This window comes from Bicyclus anynana, chromosome 11 (assembly GCF_947172395.1).
Source record: "Bicyclus anynana chromosome 11, ilBicAnyn1.1, whole genome shotgun sequence".
In the NCBI taxonomy this organism is placed as follows: domain Eukaryota; kingdom Metazoa; phylum Arthropoda; class Insecta; order Lepidoptera; family Nymphalidae; genus Bicyclus; species Bicyclus anynana.
The window spans coordinates 3,132,524-3,155,337 of NC_069093.1; the positions used below are offsets into that span (position 1 = coordinate 3,132,524).

The 22,814-nt window shown below is 37.4% G+C and overlaps 3 protein-coding genes across 3 annotated transcripts in view; 1 reads left to right on the forward strand and 2 right to left on the reverse strand.

Annotated features, from left to right (window-relative positions):
- The window catches only part of LOC112049887 (WD repeat-containing protein 81), a 28,186-nt gene extending 19,159 nt beyond the window's left edge, over positions 1-9,027 (reverse strand). Inside the window, exons 1-6 of the mRNA XM_052884238.1 lie at positions 8,727-9,027; positions 7,760-8,648; positions 6,781-6,940; positions 5,829-5,988; positions 2,423-2,547; positions 862-1,040 (exon numbers count right to left, since the gene is read on the reverse strand). Coding sequence (XP_052740198.1) covers positions 862-1,040; positions 2,423-2,547; positions 5,829-5,988; positions 6,781-6,940; positions 7,760-8,648; positions 8,727-8,933 — 1,720 coding nt within the window. The 5' untranslated portion in view covers positions 8,934-9,027. The remainder of the gene's footprint in view (positions 1-861; positions 1,041-2,422; positions 2,548-5,828; positions 5,989-6,780; positions 6,941-7,759; positions 8,649-8,726) is intronic.
- Positions 9,028-10,086: 1,059 nt separating this feature from the next.
- Positions 10,087-12,789, reverse strand: LOC112049889 (uridine 5'-monophosphate synthase). The gene is made up of 4 exons (XM_024087942.2): positions 12,515-12,789; positions 11,735-12,209; positions 11,055-11,521; positions 10,087-10,618 (listed from the first exon to the last, which is right to left on the reverse strand). The coding sequence occupies exons 1-4, from the start codon at positions 12,659-12,661 to the stop codon at positions 10,286-10,288; spliced, it is 1,422 nt and encodes a 473-aa protein (XP_023943710.2). The 5' UTR covers positions 12,662-12,789; the 3' UTR covers positions 10,087-10,285.
- A 238-nt stretch (positions 12,790-13,027) lies between these two features.
- Positions 13,028-22,814, forward strand: part of LOC112049888 (zinc finger protein 84) — a 35,048-nt gene continuing 25,261 nt past the window's right edge. The window contains exons 1-5 of the mRNA XM_024087941.2: positions 13,028-13,664; positions 13,987-14,185; positions 14,501-14,667; positions 15,010-15,203; positions 20,290-20,443. Coding sequence (XP_023943709.1) covers positions 13,637-13,664; positions 13,987-14,185; positions 14,501-14,667; positions 15,010-15,203; positions 20,290-20,443 — 742 coding nt within the window. The 5' untranslated portion in view covers positions 13,028-13,636. The remainder of the gene's footprint in view (positions 13,665-13,986; positions 14,186-14,500; positions 14,668-15,009; positions 15,204-20,289; positions 20,444-22,814) is intronic.

Genomic DNA, 22,814 nt, shown 5'->3' on the forward strand with positions numbered 1-22,814 from the left:
CGATCGAATTAATCATTAAAATAGACAGAGGAAACTTTTATATTTGTGTCAAAAAACAAGAACCTGAAAATGAAAAAGGAGGCTTTAGGAAATCACGTTGTCCGTCTGCTGTTGTTTGTTGAAACCATTTTCTCAGAAACGCGGGGAGATATAATTTTGACATTAATAATGTAAAAATTGCCCTTTTTATACAGCTCCAAGTAATTTCCTTGGAGGTCTATAAAAATTGTACTTGTACGTTGTTGTACATAATGCAATCAAGGTCTATTATATCGCATTGCTAACACTCGCAAGTGACTCAAAACCGAAGGTTACTTCCCATGGTACTATAATCATGAAATTTGACAAGAATCAAAGTCTTATACTACACAAGCAATGGAAATCCAAACACCAATAACTTTGCCAATAAAACGTATTAAATGTTTGTTTGCAACGTGCAGAAATTAACTACAGTTGTTTAATTATTATTATTACTGTGGAAGAGCGGAAGAATGAGCTAGCTATGGAAGAGCGGAGTCTTCTAGTACAGAGGTAATATATACTACTCCTAAAGAAAGTTCCAAACTATTTAATAAACGATTTTTTTATTATTATTGTTACGTACATTAATAATATTTATAGTCTGTGTAATTGTCAATGTCAAAATATTTAAAAAAAAAAAGGGAGATGTTACGTACATTAATAATATTTATAGTCTGTGTAATTGTCAATGTCAATGTTATGTTACTTGTCTGTCTAATTGTCTTGTCTATTGTCTACTGTCATGTCCTCAAGTCTGTACAGGCTGGTCTGTACAGGCTGGTCTGTACTGGCGTTGGAGCCCGGGCTCGACCTATACTCTGCTGCTTTTTAATATCTTACTGGCATCTCTGGGCGCAGTCCACCGCAGTCTCGGCGGCGCGGGCGGCGGCAGGCGCAGTCGGCGCGGCGGGTGCGGCGCCGTCAACAGCTGCACGGTGGCGCCCCGGCGGGTGTATGAGTGACCGTCTACCAGCGACAGGCATACGTTCTTTGCCTTCACCGCCGCTGCTCCTGTGAGCCTGAGGAAATAGGCGAATATCTAGAAAGGAGATCTATCATTTTGGGCCCTTTTTGAAAGTGCCGGCCAACGAAAAAAAATGGCACGAATCGTTAGAACTAATCATTTGAATAGCCCTATATGGCATAAAAGTTGTCAGGTGGCTCTGAAACAAATTATACAGGTTCGATGATTCGTTATTTCCATACATATTGTCAACTTTTAAAAGTGCCTGCTAAGAAAAATAACTAGAAATACAATCTTTGTGCCATACTAACTATTGCTCCAAATGGGCAGTTCTAACGATACGTATCAGTTTTTTTTCTTGGCGGGCACTTTTGAAAATCGACGAAATGTATGGAAATAACGAATCATCGAACCTGTATAACTTGGTTCAGAGCCCTCCTACAACTTTTATGCAATATTAGCTATTGCTCCAAATGGCTAATTCTAACAAGTCGTGCCATTTTTTTTTTGTTGGCCGGCACTTTCAAAAAAGAGCCCAGAAATGTATGGAGCGTGAATGATCTCCTTTATGAAGGAATGGACAAACGGACGGACGAAAACAATAGACGTCTGCAGCCGAACATTGGTCTCTTGTAAGGACTTCCAAATACCACGGTCTTAAGCCTTAAGCTTGATGTCAAGCGCAGTGATGTTCGACCTAGTGGGAGATCGACCAACACTGCGCTTCCCGGTGCGTAGTCGTCATATCACCTTTTGTCGGCCTCCGTGGCGCTGTGGTATGCGCGGTGGATTTACAAAACGGAGGCCCTGGGTTCGATCCCCGGCTGGTCAGATTGAGATTTTCTTAATTGGACCAGGTCTGGCTGGTGGGAGGCTTCGGCCGTGGCTAGTTACCACCCTACCGGCAAAGACGTAATGTCTAGCGATTTCGTGTTCCGGTACGATGCCGTGTAGAAACCGAAAGGGGTGTGGATTTTCATCCTCCTCCTAACAAGTCCCGCTTCCATCTAAGACTACATCATCACTTACCATCAGGTGAGAATGTAGTCAAGGGCTAACTTGTAAAAAATAAAAAAAGGACACCAACGTCCATTGAACCATTCGAACTATAAATGAATCATTAAAACAAACAATGACAAAGATAACTCTTTGAGACTAATGTATACAAATGGTCGATCTCTTAAACCCAACTAAACTAAACACCTAAAAATGCTTTGGTAAACATATGAATACATTTTCCCAAATTCTATAGTTTGCCTTTCGTCAATCCTTCATACACACCTTGATCAAAAACCGTGTGCAATCTACTCCTATAAAAAACACATTCTGCAATATGATATATTGCGTTATCACAAAAACCTGCTACATGCATCTATACGGTTCAACGTTCGATAAAACCAATATCAATGCCTGCGTATTTCATTCTTAATCACTTACTTGTAACCAAATGTAATGTCTATCCAATGGTGCAGGTTCTCTGACACGTAAGTACTCTCTAGAGCCTCTCTGTGCTTCGTTATGAAGTCCTCCACACATGTCGCCCAGGACGGAATACCTAAATCCTGAAATGCCACTAATATTGTAAACGTGAAAGTTTGTATAGATGTACTTGTATGTTATCACGCCTGGTGGGTAAGCGTAAATGCAGATTATGGTATGCACTTGCCAGTGGCGTGGCGTGGCTTGGAGGGGCCCTGTATCAAAATCGTTAAAGATTTCTCACAAAAGAAACAAAAATGCTAGCTTAAAGTAATTAAGACAGTGACTTAACCTATACAGGATGTTTCTATTTTTGGCTGCACGCTTAACTTGGGAAAAAATATTTATTTTCTTTAATTTTGTCATTCCTGGAGTGAAACTCTATAGCTAGGCGTTTTTTAATATGATTTTTCCGGGAAGCACCAGATTACGTGACATTGTGGATTACATTTTACTATTTTTTGCTATTACACATAAGGGGCCCCTGTAGTTGGGGAGCCCCGTATCATTGATATGGCTGATGCGGTGGTAACTACGCCCCTGGCACTTGCTTAAAAGGTACCTGTTCAATCTTTACTTTAAGATACCCGCATTGCATTGTAGCTGGCAGGGATAACAGAAGCTGGAAGGATATTTATTATTCCATTGCGCCTGACTTGCAAAACAAACGTCTCATCCCGTGAAAAAAATAGACAAAAGCCAACCGATTGCGGCGCATTCTGAAATATCTCTATCTTTTTGGTTTTTGGTGAGATGAGAGTACCCCGCCGCCATTAGTCGTAATTTTGTCTATTTATTGACACGAGACATGTCATAGGTTGCATGCTAGACGTACAGAACTCGGCATTGCGAATCAGGAGCGAAGAACGAAACCGCCCCAATGAATCAACTACGTTAATATGCAGATTACTTTTTTATGCGATGCAGATGAAAGTTCTGGTAAGAAGGGAAAAAGGGTAACAAAATCGTTAAGTTCCTGGGCGCAATCTCCGAAATAAATCTTGTAGAAAAGCAAGCAAGCGTGCAAGCAAGCAAGCCTGTGCAAATAGGCGTGAAAGGTATGACAATAGTCCAAGCAAAGAGGATCCAACCCTAAATCGATCTGAATCCAGAACTATTCAAGGGTTCGCAGAATTGGTGAAGCCAAGTCAATGCGGTAGGGGATATCGAATGTCGTACGTGACACTGGGAGCGTAGTATAAAGTAAATTTACGATAACAACTGCTATTTACTTTGCACTTGTAAACACGCACTAGTAATAAAGACGAAAGTTTGTATCTATGTAAGTGTGTATGTTTGTTACCCCACAACGATTGAACTAAACTGAAATTTCTTTTGGAGATAGATTATATTCTGGTTCCAGCGAGATTTGTGAAAATTTCACGCGAACAAAGCATATAGACAAAAAATTCCATATAAGAGTTATTTGTTCTCAGACTGTCGACATTTAGAAAATGCATTCCCAAGTATATGTTTTTTTCGAGCAGTGTTGCATTTTCAATTTTGAGCTTTGGACATAGACCTTCATTTAACTTCATACTACATTTAAACGCTTTTTAAACGTTCGTTCAAAAAACTCTTTTGCGTATGAGGGCTCACAAAACGTATTTTTCCGATAATATAACATACCACAGCTCTATCAGAGTTGACTATGGATCAGAAACAGAGATGAAAAATGTTTTGTGCGGGGTCGTCTGGATGTCAACCCCATAGGGGTGCCGTTCACGATTTCTTGCTGTTGTTACAAAGGAATACAAATAATAAGATAGTGAGCTTGTTGGAACAAGATATTGGAGCTTGAAAGAAGATAGTTGAATCTTGAGCATATCTTAAAGTATACTATATTCTCTCGTTTACTCATTTCTCCTTTTTTTTATTTTTTTAACAATGTTAAACATACAAAATATACAAAACACTATTAAAACTTATAAAAAAATAACCCTCCCGCTGCGAGACATTTGAGTGCCCAAGCAACCAGTGGTCAGGGCTCCAGAGTGAGGAACCTCCTCACAATATGCGCCGTCTCAAGAATCACTACCTTTTGTATCAGTTCTGTATTCGACCCTTGATCTAACAGTTAACACGTTCGCTGCGGCACTGATATTTCTGTACTTTCCTCTGGTACGTACAGAAATATCAGTACGAGGTCTATCGACCTTGTAACTCTCGAAGACACTAGACGTACGAGGTCAATTGCCCTCGTACCGCAGCGAACGTGTTAAGCGAAAGCTTCTTAAGGTGTTGGTCGAAGCTTTTCGTAAAAGTAAATATTATTTAGCTTGTAAAATACCCATATTCAAAAATACATATAATATAATTCTACTCCGTTATTTCTCAAGTCGTGTAATGTATACGACGCGACGCATTAAACGCAGTCAGTGTATCGAAACGGTATGGTTTCGCGGAATTTATTTAATAAGTAATTTGATAGCTAACTGTTTTGTTACGTACCATGAAAAGAATTTAATAATGAGTTTATATCTATACTAATATTATAAAGAGGAAAGATTTGATTGTTTGTCTGTTTGGAATAGGTTCTGGAAGTACCGAACCGATTTAAAAAATTGTTTCACTATTAGGCAGCTACACTGTACCTGAGTGCTATATGCTATATTTCATCCCCGTGTTCTTATGGGAACCGGAACCACGCAGGTGAAGCCGCGCGGCGTCTGCTAGTAATTTATAAAATTATTTCTACCAACTCTATGGTACACTCCACCCTATCACAGACAGGATCTTTTCGGGAATTTATATATATTTAAAATGAATCTAATATAATATAATATGTTTCGCGACGAGAAAGAGAATATATTGCCGATCAATAGCGGACAAATTGAAAATATCGCTTTCCCTCTCATCCCATCGCAACAAAAGAGACCGCGATATTTTCGATTACATCGCTATAATAAATCTGTAGACAGGTCAATTCTGTACATGAAATATATTTCCAAAATAACTATCAGGGGGTGATTAGTGATCGATACTGATGCCAAAAATGCAATCAGTAAATTTTTTGTCTGTCTGTATGTATGTTCGTTATAGAAACAAAAACTGCTCAACGGATTTTAACGAAACTTGGTACAATTATTCTTCATACCCCTGGACAGGTTAAAGTATACTTTTCATCACGCTACGATCAATAGGAGCAGCGCAGTGAAGGAAAATGTTGGGAAAACGGAAGAAGTTACTCCATTTTTACAGCGATACTACAAAGGGCAGACAAAACATCGATAATAAAACATCTCTCGAGATAAACTATATGTACATATGAGTATTTCAACTATATGCAGGCAGGTGGTAGTTTTTAAAAGCCAAAAACCTCCCTTTCTTTAAGTCGGTTAAAAATCTTTCAAACACTACTTACAGGTAAGTCTTCGTGTATACTTTTGAACACAGTGGGGTCTGTATAGAACTCTGGTATGCACTCATCTGGGGTCCACTCTTGCATGCGTTGTATTGAGGCGGGGTATTCGGCAGGCACCCATTTGTTGCGAACGTATTTACATAGGGTGTCTTTTGGTGTTCTACAATGTCATAATTATTATCAGCCAACTTTAACTTCAGACTTAGAACTTCGAAGAGGGAATATGTAGCTTGGACTTTTTTTTTTTACAATCATAATCAGATTATGATCGGGACTGAAGGCTTGATGTAACACCACCACCTTCCTAATTTAGCCAAGGCAAAATTTTTTTTTACTGAAAATTTGTTAGAAAAAAGAAAACCTCTAAAAATTCATTAGAAAAAAGATATTACACATATTATCCTATTTATGTTATCAATTTACTTCTCTGAATTGCCTTTGGAACCAAGTTTAATTCACATTGTGAGGCCATGTTACTCGTCCTGCCGCATTTCATGCCCCTTGTCCTGCCCACTGCTCCCAATGTTATCGGTTTAGCATTACTTAAAGAACTAGTACGGGGAGTCATGATAATTTGCGCCAGTAGACCAGGGTGTTGGAAGACAGATAACCATCACGGCAGCTTGAGGGACATATGTGGCTGCACCATTAAATTAAGTCTACACACCTTATCACCCTAAAGACAGTTTGCAGTCAGTGGCGTGCACAAGGATTTTTGAGTAGGGTATGCACTATGCACACAGATTATACAAAATGAAAAAATTCTTCTACAATATATATTTTTCGGGGTAGGTATTCTTCCATCTATGAAGTGCACGCCATCGCTTACAGTTATCATAAGTTTGGCCATTAGTAAGTCCAGCATTTTGGCTTGGCAATGATCGTGTTAAATTAAACCTCAAAGTCAAAAAAGTCCTAACGACTATTTCAGAATATAAAAAGATCAGCTCACCGTCGTGCCAAGTATACATAACAAGTAATATCTGACAATGCGTCTGTGACGTGATGTGGGATCTGTCCGTTACAACTTGTGACGTCATACGTCATGTCCAGCTGACGGTCGCCTTTGTTGAGACGGTATTTTGACTTTGTTAGATCACGCCAATTACGACCTACAATGTAAATATCAAATTTAGTATATTGTAATATTCTAACATTGAGTTACTCTGTAATGCGTACTACAGTTTGTTTCATGTAGTATGGTGTGGGTGACAGTTCTTTTCACTCTTGAAAGTTTGCTGCAATTCATGATACTAGTATGCATTAAGAACATCATACAGGTAAAAGAAAATGACTTTGTTAGATCACGCCAATTACGACCTACAATGTAAATATCAAATTTAGTATATTGTAATATTCTAACATTGAGTTACTCTGTAACGCGTACTACAGTTTGTTTCATGTAGTATGGTGTGGGTGACAGTTCTTTTCACTCTTAAAAGTTTGCTGCGATTCACGATAATAGTACGTATTATGAACATCATACAGGTAATAGTAAAACAAAGTAAAATTCGGAAAGACAGGCTTATCACTAAAAGCATTCCATTCTCCAGGAGGACTTGATAACAGTATTTTGAGGATATTGAATAGATGCATATGATGTATTTTACATAAGTAGCCTTACCATGCAAATTTGTAGATTTTATGTGGAGATATAGAAAAATATTAAAATTCTTTAAAAGTTGAAAATAATCAATAGCTATAACTGCCAATCTATATTTGACCGCATTAATATATATCACCTGACAGCAGAGACAGCATTCCTATTAAAATAATTATAAATACATGCTACTGTTACTAGTACTTAGCTGGGAATTGAACTGGGATTGCAACTTGGGACTTCTCACTTATAAGACAAGACATACACAACAAGCACTCAAGTTCTCAAAATACTATAAACAGTGAAAAATATATAAAAACTATTATCATACCACATCTAGAACTGAAATCAGTCACCCATGGCACCATAAAATGTGACTGGGGATCATTGGTCGATCTTCCAGCCAAAATGTTTAAATGTAACAAATAGTCCAAATTCGATATCCGTCCTCTGACCCACAGCATACATAACTTCTCCAGTTGTACTGCATCACTACGCCAACACCATTCCTCTCTATTCTGTGAACTCTGGGCACTGATTGGTGGAGTTTGATTAGTGCTCTGTTTACTACGATTCTGTTCACATATCAACGACGGGTCAAGGCAGTGTATGTTGTTTACTAACGGCGGTATTACTTGCAGCCACAGATCCTCCGTTAGGTAAATATCCCGCAAACTGAGAGTCCCTAAACTAAGTCCTCGGTCACACAAGGCTTTCGCAACATTCAACAATTGGTATACAATAAGCAGGCCTCTAGAATAAGTCTTATCTATTAAATGTGGACTGAAGTTAAGGCAATCTAGTAAATTATTCTCATAGTGTCCCCTGTACACTACAAAATAGTTATTGTCACTCTCTAGAACATACATAGCAGCTAATAAATTTACATGTGTATCGTAAGACTTGGAAACATGCTTGCCAGCAACATCTTTGTACTCTGTAAATTTGCCCTCAGGCTTTATTCTAATTATGTTACAGCCATACAATCTAATTATAACTTCTGTTAACAGTTGATCGTGTTCTAAGAGATTCACTATGGTACTCTCTTTGCTACTGTCGCTCTGACAATATTTCTTGTATGATTCCTTCCATAAATTCCTCTGGTTACTTTGTGACACATATTGGAGTAATTGTGAGAACGTAAGCGGCGTTTCTGCATTTGTTTCGTTTAACTTATAACGCGGTAAAGGTAAAACTTTCGATGTCTTTTTGGCTAACACCTAAAATAAATAAATCATTAATTAATCACTAAATAAAGTAAATATAAGTTTTGAAATACCGTTAGAACTTCGTCATACCCTAATAAATATCTTTTTCCATGGATAAGGTACACTTTCACCAGGTTGTAAAGTAAAATCTAAATTATTTACACAGTTATCAGTTTCTACGCTTTTCAGCCACTTTCTTAGCCAAGTATTGTGGACAACGACCGCGAACACTGTTGGTGTTGAAGTGGCAAAAATATTTTTACTGTTTATGTTTAAATCTTTTGATATTTTATCCATTTCTCGTTTTAGTTTCTTTGTTTTGTTTTATTATTATTTGAGACGAGGTTACTTGTAAGGAATTGACATTTTCGGTGACAGAAGAACTGACAGTCTGACAGATCGATTGCTCAGTGTTGTAAAAGTTTTAAGCCTAAATAGCCCCTAAAACATCTAGTTACATCTTTATTCAAAATTCATCATGCATATTTAATACATCTTTGAAAAACCCTGATAGAATCAAAATTGCTACCAGTATAAGTACGAGCCCTATCCATAACTCTATGTTAAGAGTCTCTAAAAGACAAAATCCGGAACGAGGAAATCCGTAAGAAACAGAAAATTAATCGACGTATGATGATGATGATGATGATGTTGATGATGATTAGTACAATAATATCTTGGTCCTCGTATATTATTTTACGTAAGTATTATTTTAAAATGCCATCGTCTACCAAAACAACGTGAGATTTATTTACGCTCTAAAGTTATATTTCTCATGCGCAGTACATGCATAGATATTCAGAAAAAAAATCGGAACGTAGCATCAACTTTAGAGAGACAAAGTTATTTGATGTAACCTATAATATTATATGCAAATTAAATTCACTGCATCAGAAGTGTCAACCCAAATTTCAGGAAATTCTTTTACGCTAGCAACACAATACTTAACTTTTAAAAATTTAACAAGGCTTAGAATCTGGTTTTTTAAAAGCAATTTAATTCCATTCAGTTGAAATCCTCCCGTGTTTCTTTGTTTCATCAACATCATCATTATCGACCCTTAGTCGGCTCCAAAGAGTAAATTAATATGTCGGCTCACTGCTGAGCAGGAGTCTCAGCATGAGAGGGGTTATGCCAAAACCAAACACTGGCTCAATGCGCATTGGCAGACTTCACACACGCAGAGAATTAAGAAAATTGTCAGTTATGTAAGTTTCCTGACGATGTTTCTCCTTCATCATTTGAGACACATGATATTTAATTTCTTATAATGATCTGAAAAGTTGGAGTTGCACGCCCCAGACCAGGATTCAAACCAGTATTGGAGGCAGAGGTATTAGCCACTGGGCTATCACACCTTTACTTTTTGTTAACTTCATTATGATTTTAAATCATTTTATTTTATTTTCAGGTTTATATTTTATTAGGCAGGGTTTACTAAACAAAAATACAGTAAATAATTGCTTTATTTATAAAAATAAACTACATTACAAATATGATTTAACAGGAATGTATAAATTATATAATGATATAGAAAGATAACAAATATTTGTTGCTTACTCTGCTACCCACATCCTTAAAAAAACTATTTGCGCTTAACAGTTCATAAAATTTGAGAAGCTATACATGTAAATTTAACAGTTTGTGCCTCATTCCAATTTCCCAGAAACTCTTTTAGTATAACACTTCCATAGAGTATCTTTATAAACAACAGCTTGTGCCTCTGGATTCTTAGCCGAAACAATACCCCTGCCCACTACTATGACGTCAGCACCATTTTCCAAAATCACTTTCTCTGGAGTATTATAAACTTGGCCTAATTCATCTTTTGAACTTTCTAATTGAACACCAGGTGTCAATTGGATAAGGCTGGGATCCTTAAATGTGGATTTCTTTTGACAAACAAAACCTGTAATCAGTTCTGGGTATTTGGCGGCCATTTTGACTGTTGCTTCAGTGTAATCTGGAGTTATGAGATTGCCCTGGAGATGAAAAAATACATTACAAAACATTCACATTTATTTTTTTAAATTAAAAATTATGTTTGGAAAAAAATATACACAACTTTTAATTTTCGCAAAAACCATGATTTTTTTCAGGATAAAAGGTAGCCAAAGTGTTAATCCCGAGTATTATCTATCTTTGTTTTAAATTACAGCCAATTTGGTTCAGTAGTTGCGGCGTTAAAGAGTAACAAACATCCATACAAACTTTCAAGTTTATAATATTACTAGGATAAATATGCTCTATAAGAGAAGTTGCACTGACTGTTTCCTAGAGTTTTCAAGGATTATTAATAAACAATTTCAATTTATCATTTTTAAAAGTTTCATACCTTAGTACTAAATTTTTTTTTAATCTGTACAAATTAAAAATTCCTGTATTGATTAATTGATACATGTATAAAAAAATATGTACCTCGCTACTCATTTCAGCCAACAGAAAAACTCCTCTACTCGAATGAGCGGAGTCATTCAGTGCCTTCAATATACCTTCACCAGGCAAAGAGTGTACGGTCACACAATCTGCCCAATCAGCCACATTATACAACCCTTTGGAGTACTGCAAGCTTACTGTATGACCAATATCTGCATATTTTCTGTCCTCTAATACAAGGAAATTAAATTTCTGTGCCAACTCCTTCAACTGTACTATAAAATTGTCTGTGTAGTCTTCTACAATGTCTATATGTGTTTTTACTAAGCACACATGTTCACCCACTTTCTGTACTAGGTCTAGTATTTTTGTAGAAGATGTGAGATCAACAGATAAACACAGGTTTGTCTTCTTTGTAGCCATGATTGTAAAGAGGCGCTTTGCGATCGAGTTTGAAGTTAATTCTGCTCGTTTTTCATAAGGAAGCAATGTTCTGTCAACTTCAGCAACTGAAAACAATTTATTCTTTACTTAAATTTTTTTTCTAACACTAGATAAATAAGAAAACTATTATTTAAGCTATTGAGATAGAAAACAAGGAGCTGACTGAAGAACACACTGAACAAAATTGCACAAATATACAGAGTCTTGCAGAGTATTTTCCATAACCCAACTTTCAACCCAACCAATTATAAAGGTTTACTAAGTTAAGTGATACTCACCAGGTACAGGTGCCTGAACATTCTTTAAATAATTGATCACGTCAGCACCCGTCTGTTTACTAATTTTATTATTCTTCAGAAGTATATTTATTAATTCTGTCATTGTGAACAGTGATTTAATATGAACATTATTTGACTCTAGATTTTGCCGCCCACCCTGTTCTCTGTCTAATATTATAACTGCCTCCTCGACCTTGAGGCCTTCTTTTTTTAAATCGGCCACAGTTTCCATTACACTTGATCCAGAGGTTATTACATCTTCGATAATAAGACATATCTCTCCCTGCTTATAATGCCCCTCTATTGCTTTCTTGGTCCCGTAAGACTTGGTTTCTTTGCGCCGCATCAACATGGATTTCTTGGTTTTAACACTTAATAGTGTTGCTATGGGTAAAGCAGTATAAGGCACACCACAGACATGGTCAAATTTACTCTCTTTGATGGCATGATCATATAGGAGAAGAGATATCAATTCCTGTAAAAAGATTAAGATTAGAATTATAAAGTTCAATCACAATTAAATAGCGTGTTAGCGATACTTAGTGTGCAGTTTTAGTAATTTTTATGTATTTATTGTATTGTATGTTCTTTGTGGTATGTCGATAAAGTGTATTTTCTTCTTCATTTCTTATTTATAAAGAAGCAATTAGCTGGCATTAGGTTTACATTTAGTTAAATTGTACTTATCAAGAATAACATAACCTAAAAATAAATATTGAAAAGTTTATTTGTGTGGTGTGGTAGTGTTAAAATAAAAAATCCTTGTATATTAAACCTCACCATAACTTCTGGATAGCTCACAATAACTCTCAAATCAAAGTAAACTGGTGTCTTGATACCACTTTTAGTCACGAAGTCGCCAAACTTTACCGCATCTATTCGATACAAACTCAGAGCCAATTCTTCTAATTTATGACTTATATCCATGTTTTTTAATTTATTTATTGGTCCGTTATCTATTATTATACTCCGTTTTCTCTGATAAACCAAAATTATTATTAATAAATTACTTTGTAAAGTAAAAAATAAAAATTTTAAATTTCTTGTCCCACCGCCACCACCAAAAACCGGCGTATTTTTTTGTTATTTGCTCTGGCCGCTCTGGGTCTGGGTTCTAGACTTTGTAAGATGCATTGCATAGGATACAGACTATCTTCTACTATCTACTACAAAGAATCTATAATAATTAAATGACTTTGACGCACATTTTTAGTCTGTGACTGGTAAAATAAAAAAAATAGCTGTCATGTGTCATTAGTTGATTTTGAGTCTTTTGACTTTGAGATTGAGAGTCTGTGAAAATCATTTTCAAATTGTTCGTGAAGGGGGGTGGATGACGTTTTCAATAACCTGTGACCTACTCAAGCTACTTGGTGTTGTTTTTTGATTCATGCTTCTAATTAATAGTGATTATTTACGTTACTGTGTATTATAATTGCCTTCATTATCGTATTTAAGGCGCGTGTGGATTAAAAATAAACTTCAATTACATATTTGCAACCAGATAAATGCACTTTGTGAACTTTTTCGCGCCTAAAGATTGTGTAAAAATAATAAAGTTTGCTAAATTAAGTGTTAAACCAATGTGTATATAATGTGTGTGCGAGTTCATTTAGTATTCAGGTAGATTTCGAATCGATGTCGAGACAAATTTTAGCCCACCCTCCTATAGCGACTAAAGTGGGGTCCCCCGCCCTGCTTAGGGGAAGTAAGGGCAGACAAAGGGTAGTCACCCTATTCGGAGGGGAGCCTTTGGCGGTTGCGAGCGGTAGGGGAAGGGATTTACTATTCCAAGTTCTTTTTTTATTTCGATAACACGCCGCGCAAGTGTGGGAAACTTTGTGATTTTTGTTTCCGTTTTGAGAAAGTTTGTAAAGTGTCGTTAAAAAGAAGTTTCCTCCGATGTCCGTTGCAAATCCTTCACTACAAGGTACGAAAATATCTTTCATAATAATTATTAGGTAAAGTTACACATATTTTGGAAAGCTTTGTAGAGAATATTAGTCAAAAAAATAAAGAATGATAAAAAATATCAAAAAAATGACTTTGTTTAGTGTTATGAAAATGAGTGTGATTATCAAGTTACTAATTAAGATTAAATTACAATATAAAAAACAATACCATATTATTTAACTTATTAAAGTAGCAAAATAACTTCTGCAGCTATTAATGATAATTTTATGCTGAAGTATATTTTCTTGATTTAGATTTTTTAAAGTTTCAAGTTCTATACAGTTTTTTTTTAAATCCAGATCCAGACTCAATGGAGTTGATGTTAAAAAAGGCTCTAATAGCGAAGGGCAAGTTGGCAACAGTGTCAAATATTGATGGGCTGATACAGTTCACATGCATGGAATGTTCAGCTCAGTATGATGACAAGGAGAAGCTAGAGTTGCACCTTTACTCACATTACCATTCATATAGATACGTTTGTGGTGTCTGTGGCACTGGGTATGTTTTTAATTACTTTATCCATCAATAGACAATCTGATTTACTGATAAATATACTACAGTTTGTTTCACGTAGCATAGACAGTTTGTTTCACTCTTGAAGGTTTGCCACTATTCACAATATGAACGTCATAAGGCAACTGTCACTGTACCTGTACTGGACTACACACAGAAAGAATTTTTCAAATTGGACTGTTAGTTCTTGTGATTAGCACATTCAAACAAAAAACTTCTCAGCATTATAATATTAGTATAGATATGTATTGAAGTAACCTGCATAGTTATATATTAAATTATACCCTAATTTTATTATAGTCTAAAACGCAAGGAACATTTGGATAGACACATGCAAGAACATTCAGAGTACCGTCCTCACATCTGCCCCGACTGCGGCAAGGCGTTCAAGAGGAAAGAGCACCTCAATATACATACAGCCATACACAAAGGGGACAAGGCATTGTCGTGCACACTTTGTGATAAAGGTGAGTTAGTCGTAATTGTTTTAACAATTGTTCTTCATCACTATAATTTTTTCCTTTATTTGTAGCTTAGCACCATACTGCTCTAGTGGCGTGTATATGGTTTTTAACTAGGGTTATACATATTTTGTCCTAAATGGAAAAATCTTCAATACCGATGAATTTTGAGTGTGGGCATTTTTAAAGTGATTTAAACTATTTATATATGTATATACACATATATGGATTATGTTATATTATTATTATAATGATGACCTTTTATGCAAACAGATTAAATCCATTTAACAATTTGTCCTCTTATACTACTGTGGTATATGAAAATAAATATGAGGTTGTTTTTATTAGCATTCTACCGCAAGGATCACCTACAAAAGCATCTTCAAACACACAACAAATACATTCTACAATACATGGATCGGAACAACATATCGCTAACCGAACCAGAGCTGGACATCAAGGAGGAGCCAGAAGACTTTGACGATATACAGCCAATTATCACCAGTGTCCAGGGTGGTGTTGAGTGTGACGCTATTGTTGAGGTAAGTGTGTTTTGTTTTAACATGCTGAGCGAAGTATAACCTGTGCGTATTGACTTGACACCTGGCTACCAAACTCAGTACAGATATCATTCTAGCCAGGTGTCAAGTTAATCCGCACGAGCTACATCCTATCCTACTAATATTATAAACGCAAAATTATGTATGTATGTTTGTTGCTCTTTAACTACTACTAAAGCAATTTGGCTGAAATTTGGAATGGAAATAGATTTTACTCTGGATTAACACATACGCTACTTTTTATCCTGAAAAAATCCATAGATTTAGTGTGACGACATAGACTCCATTAGAGAAAAATAACAAAATGAAATTTTATTCTATCCTATCAAATAAACATAACTAATTAAATAAACATAAGTTATACTACCGGTTTTGCCCGCGTTGTTGCCGTTCTCGTCGGAATTCGGGTATAAAAAATAGCCACACACTAATAACGTCTTATAACTTTCTATTGGTATAATAATTTTAATTTTTCTAGACCCCCTATGACCTCACAAACTTTTCCTCTGTATGATATTAGCCATAGATGTAATAAAAAATCCAGACACCGTCTCCTGAACTAACAAGTGACGCATTTATGCTGGCAGTACACTTCACACTCACGGAGAGATACTCTGCGCCATTATTTTGCTTCAGTTTTGACAGTGAGATGCCGTCTGCCTATTTTATAAGTCTATGACATTAGTATAGAAATAAAGATTAAAGTTCTTACGTATTTTACTAGCAAGTAATGTGGAAATATTCTATCATCATGTTATAATACATGATTTTACCAAGCTATAGCATTAAGCTGTGCATCCATTGTTCCATTGTGTTCTATAATTACAAAAATTAGCGTAACGGCCGTGTTATCATTACTTTGTAAGGCTCAAAGGCCGGAAATGTGTGCGTATAGAGCCTGTACCTTTCCAGGCGTAGGCTAGACGTTTTGATCGTGCTAGATCAGTGATTCTCAAAGTGGTCTATATCGACCCCTAGGGGTTCATGACAAACTACAAGGGGTCTATGTCAGCGAAAAAAAAATTGGGGTCCATTAAATGAAAATGGTTTCTACGATAGTGGATCATAACACATACACTGATAGTACCTATTTTTTACATTATATTATCTTATAATATCATAACATATACATTATTTTAAAAGTAACTATGAAGTAAAAAAAAATAATATATATGTTTATAAAATTGTGTAAGTTGTAGGATACAGAAAATCAATATCAAATAAGTAGGGGAACCCAACACGGAAAAACATGTCAAGGGGTCTACGACACAAAAAAGTTTGGGAAACTCTGTGCTAGACACAGCCAACCGATTTTTTTTTGAACTTTTAAAGGGGAACGATTCTGTCATAGATGATTTTTACGAAACTTTAACCGTTTACGCAGCGCACGCAGCGTAAGCTCTCAATAGGAAAAATATCCCCGATTTTGAAACATTCTTCGTTGGTGCTCCGCTCCTATTGGTCTTAGCGTGATAATATACTTTTAGCCTTTCTCGATAAATGAGCTATCTAACACTGAAAGTGTTTTTTCGGAGTAAAAATTTAACGGAGTGTATGCCTTATCCCCGTATTCTCATCACATGGGGACGGGAATTACGGGCGAATCGAGGGGCGTCTGTTAGTAATATTTATACCTACAACCCCCTCCTTTGTGGAAGTCGGTTAAAATCCCATTATACGTAGAACGTCCCATTCTGTGAAAGATAATCCTTTGCTAATTTTAAAGCCACCCTCCAACTCTATTTTATTCCCCAAGATTTTTTCTGGACAATTTTTTATACCGGAATATGTGCAGAATTCAACCCGCACTCGGGCCGGACCAAAATGGCTACAAAGGGGGTAAAGGGGGGGTCAGACCACCCGCTCCACCCGACTAGAGAAGCCCACTGACATAGTTACTCAAGTTTGTAATATAATATACATTATTATATACTAAATATAGCTTTATTTGAAACTAGCCGACGCTGCGCGGTTTCACCCGCGTAGTTCCCGTTCCCGTAGGAATACGGGGATAAAATATAGCACTCGGGCCTTTAGCTTTCCAACAATAAAAGAATTTTTCAAATCTGTTTCCAGTAGTTTCAGAGCCATGCAAACAAATAAAAAAACAATCAAATCTTACCTCTTTATAATTTGTGTATAGATAAATCTATAGAACGAATTTGAAACAAGTTAAATCGGACTTTTCATTGATCTGAGTGATCCATTTTAAATGCGAATATTTTTTATTTTTCTGTATTTACCACTGACTAACGTTTTTGGTTTACAATGTTTAAAACTATACGATTTATACCAGTCAGTTTATGGTGAACTAGACGATGATATTAAAACAATACACACATAAATACTTATATGTCTAAAATACGTACCCAGACACAGGAAAACGTCCATGTTCATAATTAATTAAGTGCACAAATATTTACCAGTTGTGGGAATCGAACCCACGACCTTGGATACAATAAACAGGGTCACTACCCACTGCGCTACTCGGCCGTCACTACAAAATTCAACGTTTCGATAGTGGGCAACAAATGAGCTTGCTTTAAACATTATTACGAAGTTATGAGGTAACAAACATATAGTAGAGGAGCCGAAAAGGAGATTTTTGCAATTACTCGAGCTCGTCAGAGAAAATAAGGGACTATACCTTGTACGTTGTTGAGTACCTCCACCAAGTATGAGCCTTTAATATTCGTGGGTACGTTTAGGGCAACCAAAAAGAAACTAACTTCAAAAATACTCAACCAGCATGTCAGATATGGATATAGTAGGTTAGTTAATTACTAAAAGGTGGGCGTTTCGAAAATCTAACGATTTGAGCGTAATGTAATGGAATGGGAGGGTAACATAAAACGTATTATTATACTCGACATTGTAGAGTAAATACTAGCTGACGCCGCGCGGTTTTACCCGCGTGCTTCCCGTTCCCGTAATACGGGGATAATATATATATACATATATATATATATAATAGGCTATCTAACACTGAAAGAATTTTTTAAATCGGACCAGTAGTTCCTGAGATTACCGCGTTACCGCGCGCAAACAAACAAAAAACAAACTCCTCAGCTTTATAATATTAGTATAGATATCATGTAAATAAACACAAAATTGTCCTTAAGTGCACTCAGTGGATCATTTTTTGCGGTGATTTTGTAGGCACATAACATATCTAATAGTATAAAATCGTTGAAGTCGGTTAATAGACTTTAATTTGAAAGCGGGTATTCAGTAACCATGTGCAAAATAGGTCGAATTAGTTATAATAACCGGTACCGGCGACTTGGCGTGTTCGCCGGCAAGATGGGGGGAGCAAAAGAGGGGCAACGTACCCACTTCAACGTCTACCTACTCGAATTACGAATAATTTAGTTCCTTCATAGCGGGGTAACCCTTAAATGTGCCCTTAAGGGGATTACATGGGCCGACGACCTTGAGGATTTAATGTCATTGGTCATTAGAGCTACCCGCGCCGCCTTATTTCATGACAACTTATGTCAGCCACTGACGATCAAGTACAACTTGGCTTGACGTCCGATAAAACTGATCGTGTATTGGTCACGATCGGCATTATGTCAAGCATATCGCGACCAACACTCTTTTTTTTTATCGGCTGTCAGGCCGTTCGTTCTGCAGGCATGTGAGATTACTTGATCGTCAGTGGCTGACATTACAAACGAGGCGATCGGGTGACGCTACGCAGTTAATGTTGTAAAGGTGGTTTCAACAAGACGGCGCAACGTGTCACACAGCTAGTGCCACAATTGATTTATTGAAGGAAACGTTTGGTAACGGCATAGTTTCACGTTTCGGACCCGTAAATTGGCCTCCAATATTGTGCGATTTAACGCCGCTAGACAATTTTCTATGGGGATATGTGAAGTAGTTAGTCTATGCCGGTAAGGCTGAAACGATTGACCACTTGGGGGACAACATTCGCCGCGTTATTCGCCGATATTCGGCCACAAATGTTGGAAAAAGTCATTGAAAATTGGACCTCCAGATTAGACTTCGTCCGAGCCAGCCGTGGCGGTCATGTGCCAGAAGTCATAGTTAAATTATAATGCCAGAAGATTATATTTCAAATAAAGTCAATTTCATGTCAATTTAAAAAAAATATCTTTGTTTTATTCCATTTCAAAGTTACCTCTAAAAAAAACACCCGTTAGTTGTAATACATCCACAGTAAAATTCGTTTTTCAATAAACCCGCATAAACGATGGATTTTACCGGGATAAAGAGTAGCCTATTTGTTGCTCAATTACCTCCTCTATCTGCTAGTGAAAGTCCCTATAAAATCGGTTCAGCCGTTTCAAAGATTAGGCTTGTCAATTAGACGATTTTTTTAATATATTTTTTTGTTTTAGCATCGTATAAATAACTATAAGGACTTGAGAAAACGCTGTTATTTTGAAATCACAGACAATCAGTTTTATTTATTTTATCTATATCTTAGTTTGTTTGTTTGTTTGTTAATCGAGTTAATCGAACGAGTTAATCTCAGGAACTACTGGTCCGATTTGAAAAATTCTTTCAGAGTTAGATAACCCATTTATTGAGGAAGACTATAGGCTGTATATTATCCCCATATTAATACTGGAACAGGAACCACGCGGGTAAAAAGGCGCGGCGTGTAATCATTGATAAAGTTTACTATTACTAATTTTGCACAAACAAATGTAAGATTTAGTCTACGCAACCCTACACTGCGAGCCGTGATAGCCCAATGAATATGTCCTCTGCCTCCGATTCCGAGGCTGTGGGTCTGGGGCATGCACCTCCAACTTTTCAGTTGTGTGCACTTTAAGAAATTAAATATCACGTGTCTCAAACGGTGAAGGAAAACATCGTGAGGAAACCTGCACACCAGAGAATTTCTTAATTCTCTGTGTGTGTGAAGTCTGCCAATCCGCATTGGGCCAGCGTGGTGGACTATTGGCCTTACCCCTCTCATTCTGAGAGGATACTCTAGCTCAGCAGTGAGCCGTATAAGGGTTGATAACGACGAACCACTGCGCGTGGTCTGATTCGCACTTGTCCATTTTGCTGGAAGCAGTTAATCTTTCAGATGGACGAGTCAATGATACAAGACTTCACGTACGACGCCTCGCGGCCGCACATATGCAGCGAGTGTGGGAAGAGTTACAAGAGGAAAGACCACCTGAAGATCCACAGCTGGACTCACAAGAAGAAGGAGGTACTATGCGGACAGTGCGGTAAAGGTGAGTTGTTACCATTAATATTAAAAATGCCTGTTTATATGTCTGTTACATTTTTACGGCTAAATCGTTAAATCGATTATAATAGGAATCAAAGGTGATTACAAAAATGAGAAAACTAATGTCGAACAAAGGTTATGATTCACAACACTTGTCAGGACAACTTAATTAACAAATCAATCTGTAACCATAATAAGACTCTAGAATGGCAGAGAATGACCTTGAGTGGAGTCACGCACTTGTGGACGATGTGTGAAGGGTTAAAGGATCCTTTGACTGTTAACAAACACTCCCCTTTTCCACTCAAGTCACTCTCCCCGCCTATCCCAAGTAACCCATAAAGAATTACACAACAAGAGATGTGGACGGCTCGAACGCCACGAGCACACTGAAGCCAACACCCAACAAGAGATCGAGCGACGTCATATCCGTCACAGACTACTATTTCCTACACTATTTATTAAAAACATGTAAATTTAATAGCAGCCAACGCGGCGTTAACACGATATCTATGAATTTTCGGATAAAATGTAGTTGCCACCACCTGCCGGGCTAGCATGGGCAAGGGATAAAATTTTTATCCACCCATTATATCCACTGACTAAGGATATAAATCCACCCGTCATAGCATGGCCACAAGGGAAAGACAAATTAATCCCCGATTGACATTACGCGTGGAGATCTTTTCCTCGACTATGGCATATGGAGTGGATAAAATTATATACTTTGGGACTTTTGACATTTAAACGCGATAAATTTATCCCTGTGAAGTTGATGTGGGGATAAAACTTTACAAAAAAAAACAGGGTTGGTGTAGGGGTGGGGGAGGGGGGGGGGGTATTTAGGGGGGGAAGTAGGGTAGGGGGGTAGGGTTGGTGTAGGGGAGGGGGGTTAGGGGTGGGGTAGGGGTGGGGGGGGGGGTAGGGCAGGGCAGGGGTAGGGTAGGGTAGGGGTAGGGCAGGGGTAGGGTAGGGGTAGAGGTAAAGAAGGGTAGAGTAGGGATAGAGAACAAGTGCACTTATGTCAAAACGAAGCTTGACCGGGTCCGCTAGTATGATAGATACTATAGATACCTACTACAAACCACCGCAGAAAACAATCACCAAACAAAACAATGCCAACAGAAAACAGATAAATAATATGCACAAAAAAACCAAATATTATCAAATTTACGTTTATTTCGGACTATTAATATACCTAATGCCAATTTATAAGATATATACAAATGGGTTGACAAGTCTTTCCCTCCGTTTATCCACCGGGGATATTATATCCACCGACGTGCCCATGCGCGGTGAGTGGATAAAACGAGTGTGGGGGATAAACGTTTTATCCTCTCCCCGTGGATAAATTTCTCCCTTGCCCGTGCTAGCCCTGCTGCAGTTAAATCTCGCAATTTTTTTTCCTAAGCCTTATAAAGAGATCGCAAAGGGGCCGCCTTTTGTATATTACTTATTTTGTATATTTCTGTTCTATGTATTATATTATTTACTAGTTGACGCCGCGCGGTTTCAACCGCGTGGTTCTCGTTTCGTAGTAATACGGGAATAATATATAGCCTTCCTAGATAAATGGGCTATCTAACACTGAAAGAATTTTTCAAAACGCACTAATTTCAGGACCTATTGGACCGATTTGAAAAAATATTTCAGTGTTAAATAGCCCATTTATCGAGGAAGGCTATAGGCTATATATTATCTCCGTATTCCTACGGAAACGGGAACCACAAAAAAAAGCATTTAGCATCGATATTTTTGGTAATATTATCCAAAACCTAGTGAAACAATTTTAAATTATTTTACGCCAATGGAAATGTACATCATCAGTGAGCAACATCTTAATATGTAAATGCGAAAGGTCACACATCACGAAATATCTAAAACCACTTAACGTACAACGACGACATTTGGCAGGGATGTAGTTTACAGTTAGTAGACGTACGCTAGGAACGGATTTTGCAAGAGGGCCGGATTAAGGAGATCTAAGGGCGGACGAAAAACGCGTGTAGAGGTCGACGACGAACCCGCGGGGGGTCTGCTAGTGAATAGGATAACACGATTTCTCTTCTCTTATTGTACGTAGGATAGATAATATTGGTATGAAAAAAAAAACGTATACTAAAAGGAATAGTAAAACGCTAGCGACCTTGTTGGTAAGCGGTACGCAGCGAGTCGGTATACCGGTTTGCGCAACCGCCTCTCGCCGTAATGGGGGGAAGGGTCAGCCAGACGAGGTGAGCTTACGACCTTACCACCGCCTTATACTTGTATATAGCTTGTACCTACTCGTATTAATACACTTACAAAACCCTGACTATATAAGAATACTAGCTGACGCCGCGCGGTTTCACCTACGTGGTTCCAGTTCCCGTATG